Source organism: Eriocheir sinensis, chromosome 12, assembly GCF_024679095.1.
Source record: "Eriocheir sinensis breed Jianghai 21 chromosome 12, ASM2467909v1, whole genome shotgun sequence".
In the NCBI taxonomy this organism is placed as follows: Eukaryota; Metazoa; Arthropoda; class Malacostraca; order Decapoda; family Varunidae; genus Eriocheir; species Eriocheir sinensis.
The window spans coordinates 23,459,448-23,486,788 of record NC_066520.1 but is presented as its reverse complement, the minus strand read 5'-3'; the positions used below and the strand labels follow the sequence as shown (position 1 = coordinate 23,486,788).

At 44.5% G+C, this 27,341-nt stretch overlaps 2 protein-coding genes across 2 annotated transcripts in view; one reads left to right on the top strand and one right to left on the bottom strand.

Annotated features, from left to right (window-relative positions):
* The window catches only part of LOC126997657 (tryptase-2-like), a 200,513-nt gene that overhangs the window by 36,318 nt on the left and 136,854 nt on the right, over window positions 1-27,341 (bottom strand). The gene's annotated exons all lie outside the window — the stretch shown is intronic.
* LOC126997656 (uncharacterized) overlaps window positions 15,441-27,341 on the top strand; it is a 21,919-nt gene continuing 10,018 nt past the window's right edge. The window contains exon 1 of the mRNA XM_050858878.1: window positions 15,441-15,904. Coding sequence (XP_050714835.1) covers window positions 15,771-15,904 — 134 coding nt within the window. The 5' untranslated portion in view covers window positions 15,441-15,770. The remainder of the gene's footprint in view (window positions 15,905-27,341) is intronic.

Genomic DNA, 27,341 nt, shown 5'->3' with positions numbered 1-27,341 from the left:
ATAGATAGCAGGGCAGTTATAGATAGATAGTTAGATGGAGAGAGAGAGAGAGAGAGAGAGAGAGAGAGAGAGAGAGAGAGAGAGAGAGAGAGAGAGAGAGAGAGAGAGAGAGAGAGAGAGAGAGAGAGAGAGATGGAATGAAGGAAGGAGTACAGGGCGATATGCAGAGTGAGACGCAGACAAAACAACACCCAGGTACATCAGATAGAGGTTCAGGATGCTTCAGACATGCTAGATCATCGCTATTGTTGTTGTTTGAGTTACGTAGCGGCGACCGTCTTCTGGTACATGACGTGCAACTATAATGACTCGACTACCAACACACGGACCTGACTGTGCGATATTCTCTGGCGCGCAGGTAACACACATACATACATACATACATTCTTCCTTCTCTTCCTCCTCCTTCTACATTTTCATCTCTCATTCTTATGTTTTTTCTTCCTCCTTTCTTTTCTATACTTCCTCTTATTCTGTTTATTTATTATCTCTTGCTTTTTCTCTTCGTCTCTCCTTTCCTTCTTTTTTTTTTTTCTTCTCCTACTTGTCATCTCCCACTCCTGCTCTTCTTCACTCTCTTTGACCTCCTTTTCCTTCTCCTCTTCCTCCTCTTCCTTTTCCTATTTTTCCATCTCCCGTTCTCTTCCTCCTCCTCCTTTTTCATCTCTCATTCTTACGTTTTTTCTTCTTCCTTTCCTCTCTACACTTCCTTCTTATTCTCTTGATTTATTTCCTTCTTTTTCTCTTCGTCTCTCCTTCCCTTCTCTTTCTTCTTCTTTTTCCATTTTTCCTTCTCCTTCTTCTACTTGTCATCTCCCACTCCTGCTCTTCTTCATCCTTTGTTACCTCCTTTTCCTTCTCTTCCTCTTCTTCCTTTTCCTATTTTTCCATCTCCCGTTGTTACACTTTCTCCTCCTCCCTGTTCGGTCATCACTATGCATACATTACAAGACTACCGGGTTACCTTCTCTTGTTCTCTCCTAACCTGCAGCTTTCTCCATTCATCTCAGTACTCGTCGGGGCTGTTCTTACCCCCATTCACTCCTACCCTTAACTGCATCTAACCCACGAGGCCCAGGTGACAGCCCAAACAGGTACACCCACACCCACACCCACACCCACACTCCTTGTATCCCTTCCCTGTCCTCTTTCTTTCCTTCCCTTGCATTCCTCTGTGTTCTCCCTTCCTTCCTTCTTGTAACTCACCCTGGCCGCTCTCCTTCACTCCCTCCCTTGCTTCCTTTCTTTCCTCCTTTCTTCCTTCATTTCCATTCCTCTTTGTCCTCCCTTAGTCCCCCTTGAAACTCACCCTGCAATCCCTCCTTCCCTCCCTCCACACACACACACACACACACACACACACACACATATACACACGTAACACCAATCCCTCGAGCTAACACCACCATCACGACCATAGCCACCAGCCACAGTACTCATAGTCATTAAACGACCCTCCACTTCAATTTCTCCGCTCCATATGTTGAACCTCCATGCGTGTTACTCTTACACAAGTCCTCCCTCTCTCTCTCCCCCTCGTCCTCCTACACTCTCTGACCTGGTTCTCACCGCTCCGGGCGTAGGAAGGTAGGGGGGATAGAAGGGCCAGGTTTTTTGTATGTGTGTGTAGTTGGGGTTTTAGACTGAAGGGAAGGAGTTGTGTGGAGATTGTGCAGGTACGGTAAGGAATGCAAGTACGGTTCTCTCTATCTCTGTCTGTGTTTCTCTCGCTTTCCTCAGAGTATAGGAGGCAGCTCAAGGGTGAAGAAAAGATGATATTGAAAGATACTGAAGAAAGGGAAGGGATGTTTTAAGGCTATGGAGATACGGTAGGAAATGCAGGTATGTTTCTCTCTCTCTCTCTCTCTCTCTCTCTCTCTCTCTCGCTTTCTTTAGAGTATAGGAGGCAGGTCAAGGGTGGAAACAGAAGATACTGAAACATATTAGAGATAAGGAAAGACCCTGAAAAGACCAGCTATATAGATGCGTCGATGAATGCAAGTGTAGTTCTCTCTCTGTCTCTGTCTCTCTTCTTCTGCAGTAAAGGAAGGCAGCTCAAGGGCAAAAAGAGGAAGGTAAAAGAAGAAAAAAAGATGTAAAAAGTCACAGTTACGTGCAGTGTTGTGTGTTGTGACAGATATCTGCGGTCACTTCTGCCATGGTTGAGTGCGTACCTATTTTTTGTCCCTCTCTCTCGGGGCTAGTTAAGCGTTGAAGAATGATGTATAGGGGTGCATTAACCTTCTACGCCTTCAACCTTCCCTTCCATTCTTGTTGTCAGCCATTAACACAACCCTTCGCTTCCCATACTCGCTCTTTCTCTCTTTCTTTGGTAGGTTTGGTAGGAAAGATGTATTGGCAAGTTCTTCCATTCTATATCTTCTACCATCCCTTCCTATGTCATTTTCAGTGCATAACACAACACTTCGCTTCCCATACTCAACTTTTTCTCTCTTTCTTTGGTCGTTTAAGTATTTAGGAAAGATGAATTGGCAAGTTCTATCCTTCTATATCTCCTAACTTCCATTCCTATTTCATTTTCAGTCCCTAACACAATCTTTGGCTTCACATACTCGTTCTTTTCTCTCTTTCCCTGGTATTTTATGTCTAATGGAACGATGTTTTGGCATTGTGGCAAGTGGTAAGAGGCGGTGGCTGAGTGGTCAGCGTCTGGGAGATCCACGAGGGACGCGGGTTCGTATCCTGGCCGCCATACAGCTGGGATTTTTCAGTCACCGCCGAATGGCCTAAGACTACCCACTTGCTGCCCTGAAGACCACCTATCAACCCGAACTCTAGATTACCTCTCCAAAGAGAGGCTCAAAGATGAGCTCCGGCGGACAGTATGACCCAAAACAAGATGGCGCCACTATAAACATTCGCCTGCGCCACAACGGGCTGGGCCAACCATCAGGCCCCATTAGTTAAAAAAGCCTAACGGCGCAATAGGCCGCGACGTAAAAAAAAAAAAAAAATTCTTCCCTTTAATGTTTCCTACCTTCCTTTTCCAATCTTGTTTTCAGTTCCTAACACAACCCTTCGCTTCCTATACTCACTCTGTCTCTCTCTCTTGGGCAGTAAAGTGTTAAGGAATGGTGTACTGGCGTGCTCTTTATATTCCTACATCTGCCTTACCTTCCTATCTCGTGTCCAATCCCAAACATAACACCTCGCCTCCTATACAAGTTTCACCTCTTCCACATTCCTCCGAATCTCATTACACTCCAAAAATGTTCAGTGAAACCACCACCACCACCACCACTACCATGCACGCCACCCATAACATTGATTTAAATTAGAGAGGGCGGGCAGGGATGATTAGAGGGTTTACATACTGAGGCCGCGAGGTACAAATTGTGAAGGGTAATGGTTTATGAGCGGGATACAAAAAGAGGGCAAGTTTACGTTAACGAACTACTAATGGTCAGGTTGTTTTTGCTCCCCGCCGTGATAATGGTCTAACAGTGAACCGGTTTTTATCAATTTTTATGGGAAGACACTCGCCGGCCAGCATGTTTCCGTCCTCCTCTACGGATATGTGGCCCACTCCTGAACACGGAAGGTTAGGTTAGATTAGGTTAGGTAATGTTAGGTGAGGCTAGGCTAGGTTAGGTTAGATTAGGTGAAGTCAGGTTAGATTACGTCTTCCTCTACGGGTATGTGACCCACTCCTGAACACGGAAGGTTAGGTTAGATTGGGTTAAGTTACGTTAGGAGAGGCTAGGCTAGGTTAGGTTAGATTAGGTGAAGTCAGGTTAGATTACGTCTTCCTCTACGGGTATGTGACCCACTCCTGAACACGGAAGGTTAGGTTAGATTGGGTTAAGTTACGTTAGGAGAGGCTAGGTTAGGTTAGGTTAGATTAGGTGGTTAGGTTAGATTACGTCTTCCTCTACGGGTATGTGGCCCACTCCTGAACACGGAAGGTTAGGTTAGATTAGGTTAGGTAACGTTGGGTGAGGCTCGGTTAGGTTAGGTTAGATTAGGTGAAGTTAGGTAAGATTACGTCTTCCTCTACGGATATGTGACCCACTCTTGAACACGGAAGGTTAGGTTAGATTGGGTTAAGTTACGTTAGGAGAGGCTAGGTTAGGTTAGGTTAGATTAGGTGAAGTTAGGTAAGATTACGTCTTCCTCTACGGATATGTGACCCACTCTTGAACACGGAAGGTTAGGTTAGATTAGGTTAGGTAACGTTGGGTGAGGCTCGGTTAGGTTAGGTTAGATTAGGTGAAGTTATGTTAGATTAGGTTAGGTTAGATTAGGTGAAGTTATGTTAGATTAGGTTAGGTTAGATTAGGTGAAGTTATGTTAGATTAGGTTAGGTTAGATTAGGTGAAGTTGTGTTAGAGTAGGTTAGGCTAGATTAGGTTAGGTTCGGTGTCCACGTACCCACACCCATGGTCCCGCTATGCAAGGTCTGTGTCGGTGGGATAAAAAAGTGGCGTTACTTCCTATGTACAAACAATGATTAGACTCTTCTATAGCGACTAATTTGGCTGTCTTATAGTAACCGGTTTGCCTCCCTTAACCATCCATTCAGGTACTGCTTTCCGGGTACGCTTGGTAACACTGATTTCACTGTACATCTTGGTAGTGTTACGTCAAGGGGTGAATGACCAGCGTGGCACTACTGTATGGTTGTTATGTTCTCGTGTGGTTAGTGGTGTGGCTCGTAGTGTGGCTTCTCTGTATAGCTAGTACTGTGGCTTCTCTTTTTAGCTAGTAGTGTGGCTTTTCTATATAGGTAGTGGTGTGGCTTCTCTATATAGTTTTAGTGTGGCTTTTCTATATAGCTTGTAGTTTGGCTTTTCTATATATCTACTACTGTGGCTTTTCTATATAGCTTGTAGTGTGGCTTTTCTATATATCTACTGGTGTGGCTTTTCTATATAGCTTGTAGTGTGGCTTTTCTATATATCTACTGGTGTGGCTTTTCTATATAGCTTGTAGTGTGGCTTTTCTATATATCTACTGGTGTGGCTTTTCTATATAGCTTGTAGTGTGGCTTTTCTATATATCTACTGGTGTGGCTTTTCTATATAGCTTGTAGTGTGGCTTTTCTATATATCTACTGGTGTGGCTTTTCTATATAGCTAGTGGTGTGGCTTCTCTATATAGTTAGTAGTGTGGCTTCCTTATATAGCTAATAGTGTGGTTTCTCTACATGACTAGTAATGTGGCTTCTTTTCATTCCTAGTAGTGTGGCTTCTCTATATAGCTAGTAGTGTGACTCCTGAACTGCGTGTATAATAATGTTCTTGTAAGTGATGTGGCTTTATTCTATGCTACGCACGCACACACACACGCACACACAACACGGATACTGAGAAAGACAACTGTATTATATTAAATGAATAAGCAGAGAAAGCAAATAAGTGAAAGATAGATAGATAGGCAGATAGATAGGTAGAGATAGATAATGTTGTCTGGCTATGCCGTGTGAGTGCGTGTGTTTGCGTGCCAGACTGAAGGTTACCATAGCAACAGTGAGGGAAGAAGGGAGAGGAAGGAGGGAGGAGAAGGAGGAGGAGAGGGAGAGATATAAGCGAGTAAGAAGGGAGGGGGAAGAGGAGGAGGAGGAGGAGGAGGGAGGGAGAGGGGGGGGCTTGTGAGTGTGTGAGAGAGAGAGAGAGAGAGAGAGAGAGAGAGAGAGAGAGAGAGAGAGAGAGAGAGAGAGAGAGAGAGAGAGAGAGAGAGAGAGAGAGAGAGAGAGAGAGAGAGAGAGAGAGAGAGAGAGAGAGAGAGAGAGAGAGAGAGAGAGAGAGAGAGAGAGAGAGAGAGAGAGAGAGAGAGACGGAGAGAGAGAGCGAGAGAGAGAAACAAATAACAGAGACAGAAAACAAAAATAGAAAGAAACAATAATAAAACTAACAATGCGGAAAAGTCAAAAAAAGAGACATAATTCCCAAGCAAGAGGTGATGAAGACGGACGAGAGAGAGAGAGAGAGAGAGAGAGAGAGAGAGAGAGAGAGAGAGAGAGAGAGAGAGAGAGAGAGAGAGAGAGAGAGAGAGAGAGAGAGAGAGAGAGAGAGAGAGAGAGAGAGAGAGAGAGAGAGAGAGAAACAGTAACAGAGACAGAGACAAAAATAGAAAGAGAAAATAATAATACTAACTCTTCCTAACACTCAACACATTTCAACATAAATGGCCGAAAAAAACAGTTCAGATGCTTTCCCGGAGATGAGGCGAGGAGGGAAGCTGAGGGAGGCGGGGGAGGAAGAGATGCAGGTAAGTAGTCAGGTATACGAACAGGGGATTTTAAGAAGACTCCTTAAATGCAATGAAATAAGAAACTTGTACAGATGCTTTCCCGGAGATGAGGCGAGATGGATTGGAGATGAGGGAGGCGGGAGAGAAAGAGAGAAGTCCAGGTAAAGCTTTCGCCAGATAAGTTAAGTACGAGTCAGGAAAAGAATGTAAATAAAAAATGGAGTAAAGAATGTGTATATCTCCGAGGCACGGTGAAGGAGAGGTGACGATGGAGGGAGGCAAGGGAGGAGGAAAGTCGTACAGGTAAAGGTATAGTCAGACAGGTTGAGTACGAAGCAGAAAAAGAACAGAGACGCCTTACATAATGAACCAAGAACGTGTATGTACCTGGGACGGGGCGAGACCGAGGTGACGTGAGGGTGACGGGGGAGGAAGGGACGCACAGGTAAAGTTATGGTCAGGTAGGTTAAGTGCAAAGTAGGAAAAGAGTGAAAACACCTGGAGATACAATGAGCCAAGAACATGTACGTACCTGGGAGGGGGCGAGACTGAGGTAAGGCAAGGGTGACGGGGGAGGAAGGGACGCACAGGTAAAGGTGTGGTCAGGTAGGACAAGTGCGAAATCGGAAAAGAGTGAAAACGTCTGAAGATCCAATGAGCCAAGAACGTGATATCCCACAGGTTACCAGACAAGGAGGTGAGGGTGGCGGGAAGGAGGAGAGATGAGCAAAGGTTAAAGTCGGGACGGGTTGAGTGAGGTCAGTAGGCGACGAACAAGGAAAAAAGTGGCGACCTCCTCAGTGGAATGAACCAAGAAAGTATTGCCACACAGGTTAGCAGACAAGGATGTTCGTGTTGGGTGGCAGAGGAGTAAGAAGGGACGTGCCGGTAAAGGTTTCAGTCGGGGCAGGTGAGTCAAGGATAAAAGTGGCGACCCCGTAAGTCCAACGAGCCAAGAAAGTATTGCTACAGAGGTTACCAGACAAGGATGTTCGTGTTGGGAGGCGGGGGCGGAAGAGGAGACGTGCTGGCAAAGGTTTAAAACACGCCAATTGAGTAGTAAAGCCCCGTTCAAACTATACCGACTCTGGGCCACGACTCCTTAGCGACTCAGGGTACACGAGGTCTTGGGTGTGAAATGTTGAAAAGGTTGCACATGGTCAGAAAGAGGTCTAGAAACGATTACCTGATGCTGAGTCGGCAGAGAGTGAAGGGGACCTAAGAGTCGCTGGGTTGTCGTGGCCCAGAGTCAGTACATTGTGAACGTGGCTTAAGAAAGAAAAAGAGGAAGTAAAATGAACCAAGAACGTGATATCCCTAAGTTAGAAGAGGAGGTAATGGTTCTAGAAGTCCATAGAAGTGCGTTAGGACTCCATATAAGACCAGAACGGAAGCTGATGAACTAAATACTAAAAGAGACGAAAGAAAGGATTAAGTAAAGGTCTGAATAAAAAAATAAAGGCTAAATAAAAAAAAAAGGCTAAAAATATGACTAAATAATATAAGAAACATTGAACGCTCTCAAGATTCAAGTTTTCATATGTTGCAAGGAACTCTGACGCTAAATAACTTCCCTTTTTATTTTTTCCTCCTAAATCAATTAAAGTTTACGTCTTATACATTTCTAGTTCACATCCAAATCAATTTCCTGAAGAACGTGTTGATCTTTAATTAATTTTTTTTTTACGTGAAACTTGCACATGCAGCTGCTATCCGGATTTCGTTGTCATTTATGTGTAGACAAGTTGATTATCACTTTGTACTCTTAGCGAGCCGAGAACAATCATCCTAAAGCTGTTGTGTGTGTCAGCGCCGAGACTTATATACTGCTTTTAGGGAAGGGAGCAAGACTGGTCGTGGCCTGCATAGTAATGAGGGATCTGCACATCTTCACATTATCGCTAAGGCCAATATTACCTAGAAACAACAGAGATAACAAGATGAGTAACGGTGGAGCTGCTGCTACTACTACTACTACTACTACTACTACTACTACTACTACCATTTCTACAACTAATTCTACTCTGTATTCTGCATTCAGTTTTCTATTCTGTGGTTTTGCGATTTTTTTTTTCATCTTTTTCTGCACTTTAACTCTTTTCGGTACTATAAAAAAATAATACTTCTACTTCTACTACTACTACTACTACTGATACTATCCCTACTTCAACTTCTACTACTACTGTTACTACTCTCCTCTGCAATTTGCAATACATACCAATTTCCATATACCGGCAAGGTGAGGCGCTTACAATATCTGGCCCACAAAAACCTGGTCAGTAAGTACACCCCGCATAGCCCTGCATGTGACCTCAAGACCCTTCCTCCGTGCATGTCCAGCTCTCACGAAGCAACCCTACTCGCTGAACCGGTCCTTTCGTTTTTTTTCGTTAATATGGTCATCGCTGTTGCTATCCCCTACTCTCTCTCTCTCTCTCTCTCTCTCTCTCTCTCTCTCTCTCGGTAAGTGTTTGGGTCCTGTTCTCCATGTTTCTGGGCGTGCGAATTCATATTTAGCGGAGGGTGAGTGCGTGTGTGTGTGCATGTGTGTGTGTGTTTCTGAGGATAGCTGGACAAAGGGAGTGAAGGTGTAGCTTGGTAGAAACACACACACACACACACACACACACACACACACACACACAAACCCACACACACACACACAAGCAAAAAATACTGACCTATGTACTGTTTAGGTTGCTTAGTTAATCTGCCGTATAAAAACTTGCTCATCTCCTCTCTAAAAAAAAAATCCCTCTTGCAAGATCTCATATTTACGATGCTAAGAAGAGACTATTGAGCAGTGATGTTAATGGACCCTTGACGTGTTATCCTCTATCATACTAACCTCCCCGTGATGGATAGTAAGGTTATTTTTCTTGTTTATTTTCATATTTACAGGAGGAGGAGGAGGAGGAGGAGGAGGGAAGAAGAGGAAGGAAGAGGAGTGTGAACAATGATGCCAGACGAACCAACAAATAATTGAGTCACCAACTTCGAAACTCTAGAGGAAAAAGAGGAGGAGGAGGAGGAGGAGGAGGAGGAAGAAGAAAAAGAAGAGGAGAGCAGAAGAGCACCATAAAAGTGGACAATAGTAACAGAAAAAAAACAATAAAAAAAATAACCCACGAACTTCAAAACACAAGACCATTCATACTAGTTAACAGAGGAAGAAAGAGGAGAAGGAGGAGGAGGAGGAGGAGGAAGAGAGGAAGGGTAGATACTGTAACCTGAGTGTAACGTGTATTTGACAGACTGGATGGTGGTGAGGAGGAACAAGAAGAGGAGGAAGAAGAAGAAGAGGAGGAGGAAGAGAAGGACGAGGGTGAGGAGAAATAATCTATGAGGAAGCGAGGGAAGAGAGGAAGGGAAGATACCATAACATGTATTTGACTGACTGGATGGTGGTGAGGAGGAACAAGAAGAGGAGGAAGAAGAGGAAGAAGAGGAGGAGGAGAAGGACGAAGATGAGGGGAAAGAATCTATGAGGAAGCGAGGGAAGAGAGGAAGGGTAGATACCATAACATGTATTTGACTGACTGGATGGTGGCGAGGAGGAATAGGAAGAGGAGGAAGAAGAAGAAGAGGAGGAGGAAGAGAAGGACGAGGGTGAGGAGAAATAATCTATGAGGAAGCGAGGGAAGAGAGGAAGGGTAGATACCATAACATGTATTTGACTGACTGGATGGTGGTGAGGAGGAACAAGAAGAGGAGGAGGAAGAAGAAGAGGAGGAGGAGGAGGAGAAGGACGAAGATGAGGAGAAATAATCTATGAGGAAGCGAGGGAAGAGAGGAAGGGTAGATACCACAACATGTATTTGACTGACTGGATGGTGGTGAGGAGGAATAGGAAGAGGAGGAAGAAGAAGAAGAGGAGGAGGAGGAGGAGAAGAGGACCATAAAAGTGTGACAATAGTGACAGAGGAGGCAGCAATTGGTGACTTCCCTTCACACGGACGCCACCGACTCGTAAAGCCGCGCGTTGAGTGCGTATAGCGACGACCCGTAGCCCTAAATATTTGGCCCTACCCCCCTGACCCCATACCTCTCTCTCTCTCTCTCTCTCTCTCTCTCTCTCTCTCTCTCTCTCTCTCTCTCTCTCTCTCTCTCTTTATTCTTTTTATTTTACTGTCAATGTCTTTTTTTTCTTATTTTATCTGTTTGAGTCTGGAAATCATTAGTATTAGTATTAGTAGTAGTAGTAGCAGTAGTAGTAGTAGTAGTAGTAGTAGTAGTAGTAGTAGTAGTAGTAATAACGGTAATGATTTTGATAATGACAGTAATAATCTCCTTCTCTCTCTATCTCTCTCTATCTATCTATCTATCTCTCACCTCTTCGTCATCAGCCGCCACCATGAACGGCCTGACGTCAACGGGGCCGCCTCGTCACCCTTCGTTGATCTAAGCTAATGGTCCCGTGATGGGGGCGTGCGGCCAACACTCAACGCGGCCTTCCTTGGGTCTCCTCCTCTTGGCCCTCCATCCTCTAATTAAGGAAGCGTTAACTGGTTGAGGCTCCTAGTGCCTTGTATAGCATCCCCTTCCTTCCTTTTCTTTCTATCCCGGCTGTAGCGAAGGTAGTGAGAGTAAGTAAGAATGTGGTAAGGTAAGGTAAGACTAAGGCAAGATATAGGTAGTTTTTTTTTGTATTGTATCCCCATTAGCACAGTTTACCTTTCTATCCCAGGTGCAACGAGCGTAATATGGAGTAGGTTGGAATATGGGAAGCTAGGTTAGGTTAGGTAGGTAGATAGGAAGGTAGAAGGTAGGTTAGGTTAGGTTAGGTTAGTTAGTTAGGTAGGTAGATAGGTCAAAGAAAAAGTATTAGTATCGGTAGTAGTAGTAGTAGTAGTAGTAGTAGTAGTAGTAGTAGTAGTAGTAGTAGTAGTAGTAGGTTGGAATATGGGAAGCTAGGTTAGGTTAGGTAGGTAGATAGTAGGTAGAAGGTAGGTTAGGTTAGGTTAGGTTAGGTTAGGTTAGTTAGGCAGGTCAAAGAAACAGTATGAGTATTAGTATCGGTAGTAGTAGTTGTAGTAATGATGTTGAATATGATTTCGATGATAACAAGGACATAAAATAATACCATTAGTTTCCTAGAGCAACGTAATATATCTCTGCCATTTCTTCTTCTCTTTTTATAGACAGTCGGGCAAACAATCTCTTCTACCCATGAACAACATAAGCATCACAGCAGGATCAGCAGCTCAACACACCGAGGAACACAGTGAGTCAGGCCACACAAGGCAGCTGGCGGTACAGAGGTGAGATTTCCAGGTGTCCCTCAGTGTGATTTCCTCTCTACCGGGAACACTGGGTGACTACGCAATGAGGCACTCGACCGCATTGCCACCACGTCAGAGCATTAGAATTCCTTGCATGATGGAGCTTTATTGAATACGCCCCTTCTCCCTCTCCCTCTCTCTATATATCTATCTTCCTTTTCCCGACAAACTTAAGTATATATAGTGATTTAGTGGTACATTTTACAGGAGAAGAGTTTAGTGTTTGTTTAGATATTATTTTGCTTATATTTTTGCACTTGATATGCTTCCTTTACTATAAGAAATGCTGTACCTTTCTCTCTCTCTCTAGCTATCTACTTCCTTTCTTCCTAAAAACTAAGATAACAATAATAATTTCCAGTTGATAAGAGATACAATCTATACCCTTCTCTCTCCATCTCTCTCTCTCTCTATTTATATATACTTCCTTTCCTCCTATACAAACTAAGGTATATATATAATAATTTCATGCTAAAATAAATATATATAAGCTACCCCTTCCCACTCCATCTCTCTATCCTTTCTTTCTTCTCCATAAACTAAGGTGTACATTATGAATTTTGCGCTGATAAGGGCATAAGCTAAATCACGTTAAAATTATGCCGCCTCGGTAGTATTAAAATATATTCATTAATCGATTAATAAGCTGCTTAAATAATACACCTATCTACATAATGAGAGAGAGAGAGAGAGAGAGAGAGAGAGAGAGAGAGAGAGAGAGAGAGAGAGAGAGAGAGAGAGAGAGAGAGAGAGAGAGAGAGAGAGAGAGAGAGAGAGAGAGAGAGAGAGAGAGAGAGAGAGAGATAATAATACATAAAAGCGTTGCAAAGCGTGAGTCATATACAATAAACAAGGTCGGTCACGGAGAGATGGTTTGTTATGGGCGAATGTCACTCAATATAGGGCGGGGATCACTACCACCACCACCACCACCACCACCACCACCACTAACAACAACACCAATACACCGCCCTTTAGAAACTGCCAGTGTGTCTGTTAGCATTGGAAGGGCTGATGGAGGGGAGCTGAAGGGATGTGAAAATTGGGAATGGATGGGGAGGAAGGGATTGGGTGATGGATGGGAGGTGAAGTGGTGGGGAGGAGAGGAAAGGGTGGGAAGTTGTGGGAAGGAAGGGAATGGGTGATGGTAGGTAGCTGAAGGAGTGGGGAAGAGGAGAAAGGGTGGGGAGAAGAGAAAAAAAAGATTGGTAGGAATGGAAAGGAATAGAGAGTAGAAGGGGTGATGTATTGGAGTTGAAGAGGTAAGGGAAGTTGAAGGGGATGGGAAGGAGGGAATGGGGTAGGGAACAAGGGAAAGGAATGGGATGGAGAGCAAGGGAAAGGGAAAGGAGGGTGGGGAGGACTAAAGGAAAGGGACAGCAACAACCCAACAGCCCTGACCGACACACATAACCTATCCACCTCCCTCTGTTGTCACGCAGCTCGCTCACACCCAACCATCTCCAGGACGTCAGGATATACAGCAGAATGGTTACCCACTATAACATTCATTTAACACCAATAGAAACAACTCAAGGACACACATAAAAAAAGGCAGAAAAACCAAAGCCCCCCCTCAGAGCTATTCCAGTAAAAAGAATAAAGAATGAAAGGCCAGAAGAGAGGTCGATTCCGGTTACATGTTAGGTGTTCTGTGTCTGCTGAATCTCGTAGCTACTCTCTCGTACCTGTTGACCTTCTCCGAGTGATGTTTTGCTTTAAGCCGAGGCACGCTGGGTACTTTCTCTCTTTAAAACACGATAGAGACATTCATTTCTAGCTCCTTGTATTATAGGATGCTGTTGGTGCTGCTCTTTATTAGTATTGGTATTAGTACTAGTATTGGTATTGGTATTAGTATTGGTATTGGTATTAGTGTTGGTATTGGTATTAGTGTTGGTATTGGTATTAGTATTGGTATTGGTATTAGTGTTGGTATTGGTATTAGTGTTGGTATTGGTATTAGTATTGGTATTAGGATTAGTATTGGAATTGGTATTGATATTGGTATTGGTATTAGTGTTGGTATTAGTATTAGTATTGGTATTGGTATTAGCATTGGTATTGGTATTAGTGTTGGTATTGGTATTAGTGTTGGCATTGGTATTAGTATTAGTGTTGGTATTAGTATTGTTATTAGTGTTGGTATTGGTATTAGTATTGGTATTGGTATTAGTATTGGTATTAGTATTGGTATTAGTATTAGTATCGGTATTAATATTGGTATTGGTATTAGTATTGGTATTGGTATTAATACTGGTATTGGTATTATTATTAGTAATGGTATTGGTATTAATATTGGTATTGGCATTCGTATTGCCAACAGCACCAACACTCACTATATGTTTTTTTTTGGAACTAGTATTCGTATTGATATTAATAATGGTATTGGTATTAACATTAGCATTAGTACTGGTATTAGTATTGGTAGCAGAAGCAACACTAAGCAACACAAACCACATAGTACACCTCAGCTACAAAACAAGCCATTTATTATTTCTTTGCCTCCATTCCTATTTGTCTCGTATATATTAACGAGATCACCCAAGCCTTATGCTCTCTCTCGTTCTTTTTCTCCTCTCTCCGCGTTGACATGGCACCCTCAAGGACACACACTCGCAATCCTTCCCGCGTCCCCTTCCTTCCATCTCCCCCAAATCCCCTTCCTTCTTTATATGCATGAGTTAATCAACTGACTTAAGGATCCTCAAATGATGCTCTCTCTCTCTCTCTCTCTCATCATTACTATTATTAATACCCTGTCAATGTTATGGTGAAATATCAATTATCCTTTTTTCTCTAATCTCCTCCGGGCCAGACCAAAGCTAGTATATTAATATCTCTAATTTATTCAGTGGCTTTGAGTTTCCACATTGGCTGAAAAAACAGAGTTGACAGTATCGTTATGGCTACGTTATTTCAATGATCTTCGTTTGATGCCTTTAACGAAAATGAGAACTCTGTCGTAAGGTAATGTTCAGTGAGTCTTTGTTCCGTATTATCATGTATTTCAATGGCCTCGGATTTTTAGATTGGTTATTTTTTCCATCGTTGTTCTCTCGTCTGTTACTGTTATCTCTTTGGTCTTCGTCTCATCCCTTTAATGAAATGAGAACTCTCTTGTAATGTTAGTCAGGTCTCTGTTCCTTATCAGATCTCTCAAAACTTCCTTTTCTTCGTCTTTTGAGGTTGGTTATTCTTTTCATCACTGTTCTCTCGCTTTCTACATCATTTCACAGGTCTTCGTTTGATCCCACTAACTAAATGAACATCTCTCTCTTATTAGTGTTCTCCATTATCAAACACTTTAATATCTTCGTTTTCTAGGTCGGTTATTCTCTCCATCATTGTTCTGCCGCCTGTCAAACTGTTATGGCGTGAATACTGAACTGTGAGGCGCACCATTATGACATTTATCTGATCAGCGTTCGTTACCGTGATGGCGTTGGCGCTGGGAGATAAAAGCGGGGCGTGAGCAGCGGCGGAATGCATCACAAAGGGGAGGTGACAGCTGGAAACGGGCCGGGCGAGGGAGTGACGGCCGCTATTGTTACGAGTGACGAGCACGTAACTTTGTCTTGGCGAGAGTGAAATCGGGAGGGTGCGGAGGATGGGGTGAGGGAAGAGTGGCTGGAGAGGGAGATAGAGAGGGAAAGGGAAGGAGAGAAGGAAGGATGTAGGAGGAAGAGGGAAAGGGAGAGAAATGAAGGAAAGGATGCTGGAAGGAGGGAGATAAAAAGGGAGTCTGAGGGAGAGAGAGAGAAGAGAAGGAAGGATGCAAAGAGAAAGAGATAAGAGGGGAGTGAGAGGAAAGGGAGGGAAGGACGCAGAAAGAAGGGAGATAAGAACAGAGAGAGGGAAGGACGGCTGGAGAAGGAGGGATGCAGGAGCGAGTCAGAGGGAGGGAGAGAGGGAAGGAAGGAAGGAGGGAAGGATGCAGAGGGAGGGAGATAAGGCGGGAGGCTGAGGGTGTCAACACAGAGAGAGAAAGAGAGCGGCGGCGCAGTTAGTGGCAGTGTGGGGCTGAGGTTCATCCAGGCAGCCAGCCAGCCACCACACACACCACCAGGAACACGCTGCCCGCACCACCGCCGCCACCACCACACGCACCATCACCACCACATAGACACCCAGTAACGTCAGTGTCATGGTACGGTCAAGTGTAGGCAGTGCAAAGCGTACGGAAACTAAAACAATTACGATCTTCACGACGATAACTCTCATGTGATCTTGGTGCGTGCGAAGGTAACAGTTCTTGGTATTGTCGTCACCCGAATGTCCACCTTGCTTACGGACACACGGACACCCTCCTCCTCCTCTTCCTCCTCCATCATCACTACCCCGCAAGTCTGTTTCCCGCCAGTGTTGTTGCTCTCAAGACGCCCACCACGCCGCACGCCGCTAACCAGGTAAGTTGTGCTGATGTTGTGTTTCTCTTTTGTTAATGAGATGGGTGAGGTTAGAAGTGAGTGACGGACCTCAGTGGATAAGTTAGAGTTGTTTTTGAGGATTTTTTGGGTGAGGTTGGAAGTGACTGACGGACCTTTTGAATAACTCATCGGCTACCTTAGAGTTGTTTTGAAGGTTTCTTGGTTGAGGTCTGAAGTGAGTGACCTTTTGTTTACTTCAGCGGCTGAGCTAGAACCGGTTTGCTTGTTAATATAGACTTGTTATGAGGCTGACCTCGGGTTACTAGCGGTTAGCCGGTACACAAGCACGCACGCACGCCCTCACATACCCCTCCCCCTCACACACTACCTCCCCCACCCCCACCACCACCTTAGTTAACCCTCTCGGCGCCAGGTAATATGACTCCGGAAATTCTTTGATCTCAGGTAACAGGTGACGGCTCTCTCTTCGGCGGCTTTCCCTGGAAACACACACACACACACACACACACACACACATACACTGTTGCTCTGGTAATGAAGAAGATCAGAGCTTAGTTACAATTTTACGATTAGTTCAACATCCTTTGAATTTCACGAGGACATTATTGCGTCTCCTTGGTAACTATATGAAGAGTCTCGAAGCGTCGTAGTAAAAGAGAGGTAACGTAGATGTAACAAAGGAAGTCATTACAATACATATCACGAGTGGAATGTAACCTTCTTCCATTCCTCCTCCTCCTCCTCCTCCTCCTCCTCCTCCTCCTCCTCCTCCTCCTCCTCCTCCTCCTCTTCCTTTCTTCTGTCCTTCCCTCCCTCCCTCCATGTCGCAACTTTCGCTTCACTGATATTCGTCCTTCACTACCTTCCCCCTCCTTCTCCTCCGCTTTCTCCTCCTCCTCCTCCTCCTCCTCCTCCTCCTCCTCCTCCTCCTCCCACCCGTAACACCTGCCCGAGAGTGACAGGTAGACAGAGATATCCATTAAAGCGTGACCCTCTTCTTCCTCCTCTTCTTCTTCCTCCTCCTCCTCCTCCTCCTCCTCCTCCTTCTCCTCCTCTCCTTTCTGTTGTTGTTATTGTTTTTGTTATTCTTGTTTGTTGTTGTTGTTGTTGTTCTTTGTTACCGTTCTTTTCCTCCTCCTCCTCCTCCTCCTCGGCGGTTCACCTTGAAAACCCAGTTCTCTCCACTTGTACACACACACACACACACACACACACACACCAATGACTCACTCACACACACACACACACACACACACACTCTCCTGCCTGTCCTGTGTTGCCGTTACGCTGACACTGGCGATGCTAAGAGTTGGTGAAGAGATCTGTGTTCGTGTTAGTGTCTCACTTAACTGATAAAAAATGTAATACAAGTTAAGGAGAAGGAAAGTAAATATCGTAAAGAGGTGAGGTGATGCTTCCTTGGGTTAGGTGTGAAAGGCAAATAAACGTAAATTCACAAGCAATATCAAGGCTAGTTATGTTGAAATGTGATGAGAGGGGCATATCAAGCTAAAAAGAGGAGCAAAAGAATGATCGTAAAGCGCTTTGTAAGGTGATGCTTCCTTGCGTTAGGTGTGAAGGGAATATACACGTAAATTTACAAGCAAAATCAAGGTTAGTTATGTTGAGACGTGATGACAGGACGAAATCAATGCAAAAAGAAGAGTAAAAGAATGATCGTTAATGGGTTTGTGAGGTGATGCTTCCTTGGGTTAAGTGTGAAGGCAACATAAACGAGAATCCACAAGCAATATCAAGATTAGTTATGTTGGGACGTGATGACAGGACGAAATCAATGCAAAAAGAAGAGTAAAAGAATGATCGTTAATGGAGAAATCAATGCAAAAGAAGAGTAAAGAATGATCGTAAATGGTTTCAACATAAACGAGAATCCACAAGCAATATCAAGATTAGTTATGTTGGGACGTGATGACAGGACGAAATCAATGCAAAAAGAAGAGTAAAAGAATGATCGTAAATGGGTTTGTGAGGTGATGCTTCCTTGGGTTAAGTGTGAAGGCAACATAAACGAGAATCCACAAGCAATATCAAGATTAGTTATGTTGGGACGTGATGACAGGACGAAATCAATGCAAAAAGAAGAGTAAAAGAATGATCGTTAATGGGTTTGTGAGGTGATGCTTCCTTGGGTTAAGTGTAATGGCAACATAAACGAGAATCCACAAGCAATATCATGGTTACTTATGTTGAAATGTGATGACAAAGAAATCAAGGTTAGTCGTGTGGTGTGTATGATAACAAGGGATATACAGGAATAGCAGAGCAAGAGGAGGAAGGAAAGAAGAGGAGGAGGAGGAGAAGGAGGAGGACGAAGATAAGAAGCAACACGAAATGAACTGGAACTAAACACGTAATCTACATCTAATTATTCTCAGTGTGTTTCATGTCAAATAATTACGGAGACGCCCCAACCTAAGTTCTAACCCCAGCGTCCTAATCTAAGTTTTAACAGCACCGTCCTAAGTTCTAACCGCGTCGTCTTAAGTTCTAATCGCATCTTTCTAACTTAAGCTCTAACAGCACCATTCTAAGTTCTAACCGCATTGTCCTATGTTCTAATCGCATTTTTCTAACCTAAGTTCTAACCGCAGCGTCCTAATCTAAGTTCTAACCGTATTGTCCCAAGTTCTAACAGCGTCGTCTTAAGTTCTAACCGCACCGTCCTAACTTAAGTTCTAACCTCATCTATCTTTACATGAACCGGGCGGGATGCTGAACGTGTTACAATCCAAAAACATTCTCGTTCGTTGAGTGGGTGACACGGACGGGGTAAGGGGAAGGGAAGGGGAGACAGACGCTTTGGTATTGGATCTGAAGGTGTCAAGTGAGATGCTTCAGATGGACGGGGAGGAGAGGGGGAGAAAGAAGGCGAAGGGCGTTGATTGAAAGTCTGAAAGCAAAGACGACAAAGTGACACCACGGTTTTGTTCGCGTCGAGGAGAGTGAGTGTGTCTGAGTGATTGACTGAATGGTGAGTTGACTGAGTGGATTCCTGGTTAAGTGGCTGTGTGACTGAATAACTGGCTTTCGGAGTGGCTGTCTACGTGGTTAAGTGGATGTCTGGTTGAAGATTGGCTTTCGGAATGGCTGTCTGAATGGTTAAGTGATTGTCTGGTTGAAGATTGGCTTTCGGAGTGGCTGTCTGAATGGTTAAGTGGATGTCTGGTTGAAGATTGGCTTTCGGAGTGGCTGTCTGAATGGTTAAGTGATTGTCTGGTTGAAGATTGGCTTTCGGAGTGGCTGTCTGAATGGTTAAGTGATTGTCTGGTTGAAGATTGGCTTGATTGTCTGGTTGAAGATTGGCTTTCGGAGTGGCTGTCTGAATGGTTAAGTGATTGTCTGGTTGAAGATTGGCTTTCGGAGTGGCTGTCTGAATGGTTAAGTGATTGTCTGGTTGAAGATTGGCTTTCGGAGTGGCTGTCTGAATGGTTAAGTGAGTGGCTGGCTGGTTAAGTGGATGTCTGACTGAATAACTGGCTTTCGGAGTGGCTGTCTGAGCAGTTAAGTGAGTGGCTGGCTGGTTAAGTGGCTGTCTGACTGAATAACTGGCTTTCTGAGTGGCTGTGTGAGTGGTTAAATGGCTTTCTGATTCAATAACTGGCTGGCTGATTGGGTGGCTGGCTGGTTAAGTGACTGTCAGGCTAAATAACCGGCTTTTGGAGTGACAGGCTGAGTGGTTAAGTATCTGTCTGGCTGAATGACTCGCTGGCTGAGTGGCTGAGTGGCTATCTGATTGAATGACTGGTTGGCTGAATGGCTGCATGTCTAGTTAACTGAGTGGCTGGCTGTTTAAGTGGCTGCCAGGTTGAATGGCTAACTGGGTGGCTGGGTGGTGAGTGGCTGGCTAACGCGGCAAGACAGTGAATATTTGAAGTCTGAGTTGTGACGCCGCGCGGCCGTTCCCTGAAGCAATTACTGGCCGTGTGAGCAGCGTGTGGGCGACGCTCAAAGTGCCTCGTTTACACACAACAAACAGCGTCGATCTCAGGCTTCTGGGCGGGGGGAGGGAGAGGGAGAGAGAGGGAGGGATGGGTGGCTGGCTCGGCGGCAAGGACGTGATGGGTGGAGGACTGGGGGTGAATGCTTTGATGATAGAGTGTGTGTAAGGAAGTGGTTAGTGTTGAGGTGAAGATTGCAACAGTGAATGGAAGACTTGGATGTTCTTCATTTTATGGCTTTATGGGTTCGGCGATAAGTTGGGGATGGTTGGAGGACCGGAGGGATGAATGCTTTGATGACTAAGTGTGTGTGGAAGAAAGTGTTTGTGGTTTGAGGTGAAGGTTGCCACAGTGAATGAGTTAAGAAGACTTCGATGTTCTTTATTTTGTGGGTTCATGGATTTTCTTTTCGTTGGTGAGAGTGGAAGGTTTGTTTAGACTATCAGGGGTATATTGAAAGTGAGATCTGCTAATAATACGTAAACTCTTAATGAACAAGGGAGACTCAGATGTTTACCACTATATGCATTTCTTTTTCGTTAGCAGGAATAAAAGACTTGCCTAAACTGTTTGGATTATATAAAGCGAGATCTGGTAATAATGAACCTTTTCCTGCATCATATAAAAAAAAAACTGCTATAATCTACAAAGGCATATGAACACAGAAAAAAAAACATATACACGATTCCATATTCAAAACACCAAAAACAAAAACATCAATCAAAGGAGAAGAAAAACGCGGGAACGAACCAGGCAATTAAGGACGGCCATAAACAACCCCGAGTGAGAGGAAGGGAAGGCTTTTCATTAAGATCCGCTCACATTCCCGGAAAGCCGATAATAAACCTTCAAAGGCTGCTGGGGCCCGCGGCGGCACCGAGGACCAACCAGCCAGGCGGTGACGCACGACTCGTGAAGGAGGAGGCGGAGGAGGAGGAGGCGCAAGATGATCGGTTGTGACGTGCCTTTGTTCCCCTTTTTTTCCCTGGTCTTGGCTGGCACGCGTCTGGGCTTGACAGGAGGGAGGGAGGGAAGGGAAGGAAGAGAGGGAGTTCACGTGCTGTGCTGTGTTAGGGGAGACGGCATCAGAAGCAGAAGTGGTAGTCCCCTTCCTCCTCTCTCCCTGTTCCTTCGTCTATAGTGTTGTGTGTGTGCGTGGGTGGGTGTGCGTGGGATGTGCTCAACGGGGAGTCCTGACGTAGGTGTTTTTTGGGTTTCGAGGGTTAGGTAGTGAGGAAGGGAAAAAGTGATGATGGAGAGAAGCAGAATGAAAAAGAATGAAGATATGTAAGATGAGGACGAGGGGGAGGATTTATAATGGCGATAATGAGTAACAGGATAAGAAGAAGGGAAAGTGATGAGTATGAGCAGGAGGATACAGAGGGAAGAAGAGGATTAGGAGGAGGAGGAGGAGGAAGAAGGAGGATTACAAAGCTAAGAAGGGAAGGAGAAGGAAAATTTAGAACAGAAGGCGGAGGAGACGAAAGACCACTACTACTACTACTACTACTACTACTACTACTACTACAACCACTACCACTTCTACTACTATTATAACCAGCCTTCCAGTACATCAAAGGTAATCACCAGCTCAGATAATCAACTCCACCAGCCCGGCGAAGTTCAGCGACCCTTCTTAAACACCCTGGAAAGTAGGCCACATCGCGACCCACAGACAAACAGACCCCACGATGCCTCGGATTTATGTGGCGGTTGTCAAGAACGGCCGCCGCTTAATGGCTGCGCGGCGGGCGGTGAATAACGTTGAATAATATGTCAGCGCCAAACGGTTTCCCTTCCATTCATCGCTTCGACTCGATCTGTATTCTCAAACGTCCCGGCCGGGCTCACACTACGACTATTACCCAAAGCCACAGAGAAGATCCCCCGGTTTTCATAGGTGCAGAAGCCAAGTAAAACTGTCACAAGAATCAGAAAACAGTCCTTGGAAATCCCAACAATTTCTACGAGAGGCTTTTCAAACTGGCAAGCTGGGAACCTTGTACTCTTATACGTCCCGGAGCCTCTGAATGTTCGTCTGTTTGGAAGTCTCTCGTTGAAGTTGTTGGGTGAGGCGAGGCTTCCACGGGCTGTTTTGTGCTGCAGGCGATGGTTTGACACGGCTTCTGCAAACAACAGCCGTAAGGACGCATTCTGTCTTCTCTGCGGACTTGAGAAATCGTCGAAAAGTCTCTCCTAGAAGTTATTACGATTTCCACGGACTGTTTTGTGAAGCTAGTGATAGTTTGACGTAGTTTGACACGGTTTCTGCATCTTGAATGAGCAAAATACCCATAAGAGCCCAGTTAATCTTCTCTGCGGCCTTGAGAAATCGTCGAAAAGTCTCTCCAAGAAGTTATTAGGATTTCCATGGACTGTTTTATGAAGCTAGCGATAGTTTTACATAGTCTGACACGGCTTCTGCATCTTGAATGAGCAAAATATCCATAAGAGCCCAGTTAATCTTCACTGTGGCCTTGGAAATAGTCATAAAGGGACCCCAAGTTAAGTTTAATAATATATGGACCCTGAGCTACCGGCACCGTGACCATAAAGAGTCGGGGGCACATGGAGCTACACACAGTGGGCTCCTCGTAAGTAAGTCGCTGTTGTGGTTGTGCTACAGTTAAGAGGCTAAAGGGGATACGTTATGAGGCTCGCCCCCGCCTTTCCCTCTCTCTCTCTCTCTCTCTCTCTCTCTCTCTCTCTCTCTCTCACCGCCTCGAGCTGCCGTGAGATGAGCGAAGCCAAATAACAGCTGAGAGTAATATAACAAAGTGTGTGTGTACAGTAGGAGAGATGGTGATACGATGATGTGGAAGCTTAGAGAAGAAAACCAAGTCGTGTAAACGTATAACAGTGGAGTGAACGAAACGAGACAACAGCGAAAAGTAATAATATGAAGCGTGTGAATATATGAGGAGAGGACGAAGGTGAGATGAAGTTAGAGCTTAAGGAAAGAAATATAGTCGTGAGAACCTAGCCGTGATATATGCAAAACAAACAAACAAACAAACAAATATCTAAGGGGAATATAATGAAAAAAGTAATAATATAAAGCGTGTGTATATGAAGAGAGGACGAAGGCAAGATGAAGTTAGAGTTTAGGGAAAGAAATTTAGTCGTGAAAACCTAGCCGTGATATATGAAAAAAAAAAAAAACACCCAAGAGGAACATTAAAAAGTGCTTTCTCTTCGCCAAGTAAAAGTTCACAGAGGCTACCATAACAAACACCAGATTAGCTTTTATGACGCAGTAAACAAGATTATTATTGAAATTCGAGTCTTCCATCTGTCTACGACCGTGCAAGGTGACGCGCACTTCCCAACAACAACAACAACAACAACAACAACAACTAAAACAACAAGGCTCAGTTTAAACGTTTATATGCTAAGTCTTTCTTCTTCTACGGAGACTACGGTATTCTTTTCTGTCCTTCCTTGTTGCTTCGTTGCTGTAGTCGTCGTCGTCGTCCTCCTCCTCCTCTTCTTCCTCCTTTCATTCTTCTTTTTGCATTTTCTTCTATTCATTCTTAGTCTTCTTTTCTTCCCAACAACAAAAAAGGCAGAGGTTGTTTAATTCCTCCTCTTCCTCCTTCCCTTCTTCCTCTCGCTTTTCCTTCTTTTCATCCTAATCCTCTCCTCTTTCTAAGGCAGAGGCTGTTTAATTCCTCATCTTCCTCCTTCCCTTCTTCCTCTCGCTTTTCCTACTCTTCATCCTAATCCTCTCCTCTTTCTAATAACAAGAAGCTAGATGTTGGCCTCCTATTCCTTCCTTTCTTTCACTGCTTTTCCTTCTTTTCATCTTAATCCTCTCCTTTTCCTAATAACAAGAAGTCCTCCGCTACCTTCTTCCTTTCTTTCACTGCTTTCCTTCTTTTCATCCTATCCACTCCTCTTCCTAACAACAAGAAGCAAGATGTTACCCTCCTCTCATTTCTTCCTTTCTTTCACTGCTTTTTCTTCTTTTCATCCTAATGCTCTCCTCTTCCTAACAGCAAGAAGCCCAGATGCTGTTCAGGTTTATGCGTTGAATCGTTCTCGTCCAAACAGCGGCGCCTCAGCCTCCCAGACAACTCTCGTAACTGTCCAAAACCTTTCGTGTCGCCGTAAAACCTTCCCTCTTCGCCTCTGCCATGCACGGTGAATCTTTGTTGACAGTAAGACTCTGATTCCGACTCGTTCTATCTATGCGTGTGTCGATCTTTAGTAGAGTTGAGATATATATTTTTTTTTTAAGTAAAGATCATGAATGAGCAGCATTATAAACAGCATTAGATAAACAGTATGAAAGAAAGTCCTGCATTAAGTCAAAAGATGAATAGTAAATAAAGAGTGTGTTTGTGATGTTTGTTTATTTAGTGTTATATGAGACTTTTAATTAATATCTTTTCTACTTGTTTTTTCTTTATGGTTTTCTGAATTTTTTTATTTTACGGATGACAGTATATCCGTAACACTTAAGGATACTACCACCACCACCACCACCATTACCACCACCCCGATCACCACCATCACCACCACCACCACTGACCTCTCCACCACCCCATTACCACTGCCACCACCACCATCACGACCACCACGATCACCACCATCACCACCACCTCAATGACCTCCCCACCACCCCATTACCACTACCACCACCACCATCACGACCACCACGATCACCACCTTCACCACCACCACCACTGACCTCTCCCACCCTAACACCACCACCACCACCATCACCACCACCTCAATGACCTCACCACCACCCTATTACCACTACCACCATCACCACCACCCTCAATGACTTACTCCCACCACCCCATCACTACCACCACCACCACCACCACGCAGGGTCAGCGGCCGCCACAACAGCTGAGGGCCTCCACGGTTTGCCACGCGAGGACTTACTTACGCGCTATCAAACAATCAACAGTTATTTGGCCACATCCCTTCTCCGGCCGCACCTTCGCCCGGCCATATCCCTCGGGGCCAGAAACGTGTCCCTCCCTCACGTGACCCCGAAAAACTAACCCTTGCCAATGTTGATTTGCAATTGACGATAAGGATAATATCAATGTTTTTTATTCTTTTTTATTTGTCATTGATGTTTGTTATGGTTTTAAACACACTGGTGGTCTTTGTAATTCTCCTCCTCCTCCTCCTCCTCCTCCTACTACTACTACTACTACTACTAATACCATCACTCTCAAATGCTGTTATTGTTCTTCGTCCTCCTCCTCCTCCTCCTCCTCCTCCTCCTCTTCTTTATAAGTACATAAGAAGACTCATCCACCACTCTGTTAGTAAACTAATTTTTGCCTATGTCCTTGTTGGATCTGAATTAATCCAGTTTAAACCCATTACTACGCGTCCTACCCGGTTCTCTGATCTCGTCTCCTCTTCGTCATTTATATCATTTAACACCATAAAACACGAGAGAGAGAGAGAGAGAGAGAGAGAGAGAGAGAGAGAGAGAGAGAGAGAGAGAGAGAGAGACATACAGACACACGCAGTTAATGACACAAAGACCAGCGACTTGAAAAATGGTGATGGAGGCGCACGCAGCATCACACTCGACCAAACTCCCGAAAACCCACTTTTTAAACCCGCTCCCTCCAGCACGCGACACGTCACTCATACCCCACGGACTGCAATTTAAGCCCGTGATGTGTCGAGTCTCGCAGCTTCACAATTCACCGCCTTGAGAACACTTGTGGGGATGATGACAGACTGACGGACACACACACAGACAAATAGGGACGAGCTGGCGCCAGGGTTGTTTGTGTGTGTGTGTGTGTGTGTGTGTGTGTGTGTGTGTGTGTGATGAGAGAGATGTGTGTTGAGAGGGTGATGCTGTGAGGAGTGTGAGATGAAGGATGCTGGAGATTCTAATTCCACTGATGCTGAGAGATGGCTTGGCAGGATTTGGTTCGTGAAGAGGAGGAGGTGAGTGAGTGAGTGAGAGTGAGCGAGTGAGAGTGAGATGCTAAGTCTACTGATGCTTAGAGATGGATTGGACAGGATTTGGTTCGGGAAGAGGAGTGAGGTGAGTGAGTGAGTGAGTGATGCTAAGGCTGTTCTGATCTTCCTCTATTCATCTTACAATTCTCTCTCTCTCTCTCTCTCTCTCTCTCTCTCTCTCTCTCTCTCTCTCTCTCTCTCTCTCTCTCTCTCTCCTCTTTCTGACATTTTTCCTTCCTTCCCTTCCTCTCCTTTCTCTCCTTTCCTATTATTTTCTTCCTCCTTTTCCTTTCCCTTCTTCCAAATCACCATCTTTATCCAACCTTCCTCCTCTTCCTTCTTCGTTTCTCGTGTAATTTTTCTTTTCATATCTTTCTCTTCCTCTCGACACATTTCTTTTTATTTTATTTTTATTTTCTCTTCCGTCTTTACTTCCTCCGTTTCCAATCTCTTCGCCTTGTCCTCTCTCTCTCTCTCTCTCTCTCTCTCTCTCTCTCTCTCTTGCTTTCATTTCCTTTCTTCCTCCTTTTACTTCTCCTCCTCCTCAGCATCCAGTTTAATCTGGATGTCCTCTTCCTCCTCTTCTTCTTCTTCTTCTTCCTTTGGTGTCGTTTCTTCTTCTTCTTCTTCTTCCTCTTCTTCTCTTTACACTTCTCCATTCCCTTCTTCTCTCTCTCTCATTCTCTTTCCTCTCCTCCATTCCTTCTTCTTCTCTCTCCTTCCTCTCCTCCACTCTTTCTTCTCTCCTTGTTTTCTCTCCACTCTTCTTTCTTCTCTCCTTCCTCTCCTCCGTTCTTCTTCTCTACTTCTTTTCTCTCCTCTCTTCTTTCTTCTCTCCTTCCTCTCCTCCGTTCTTCTTCTCTACTTCTTTTCTCTCCTCTCTTCTTCTCTACTTCCTCTCCTCCGTTCTTCTTCTCTCCTTCTTTTCTCTCCTCTCCTTTCTTCTCTCCTTCCTCTCCTCCATTCCCTCTTCTCTCCCTCTTTTCTTTCTTCTCTCTTTCCTCTCCTCCATTCCTTCTTCCCTCCCTCTTTTCTTTCCTCTTTTCTTTCTTCTCTACTTCCTCTCCTCCGCTCTTCTTCCTCCCTTTATCCTCCTCTTTCCCTTGAGTCTTTGCTTCCTCGCCATTATCTTCTTTTTCTTCTTCTTTTTCTTGTTGATATTTAGTCTTCCTTTCAAGTCAGGTTTTTCCTTTCATCAATCTCTCCTTCTATTTTTATTTTTTATTTTTTTTATGTCCTCGTTTCCTCACTTTACTCTTTTTTCTTTTTCTTTTCATCATTCTCTTTTTCGCTCTGTCTCTCTCTCTCATTCTTATTTCTTTTTCATTTCTTTCTTTCATTTCTTTTATTCATTCTCACAACTGTCTCATAATATCTCGTCTCTCTTTCCCTCTCCCCTTCTCTCTCTCTCTCTCTCTCTCTCTCTCTCTCTCTCTCTCTCTCTCTCTCTCTCTCTCTCTCTCTCATTCTTATTATTTCGTTTTAATTTAATTTTTCTTTTCATTCACGTAACTGCCTCATAATATTACCTCGCCGCTCTCTCTCTC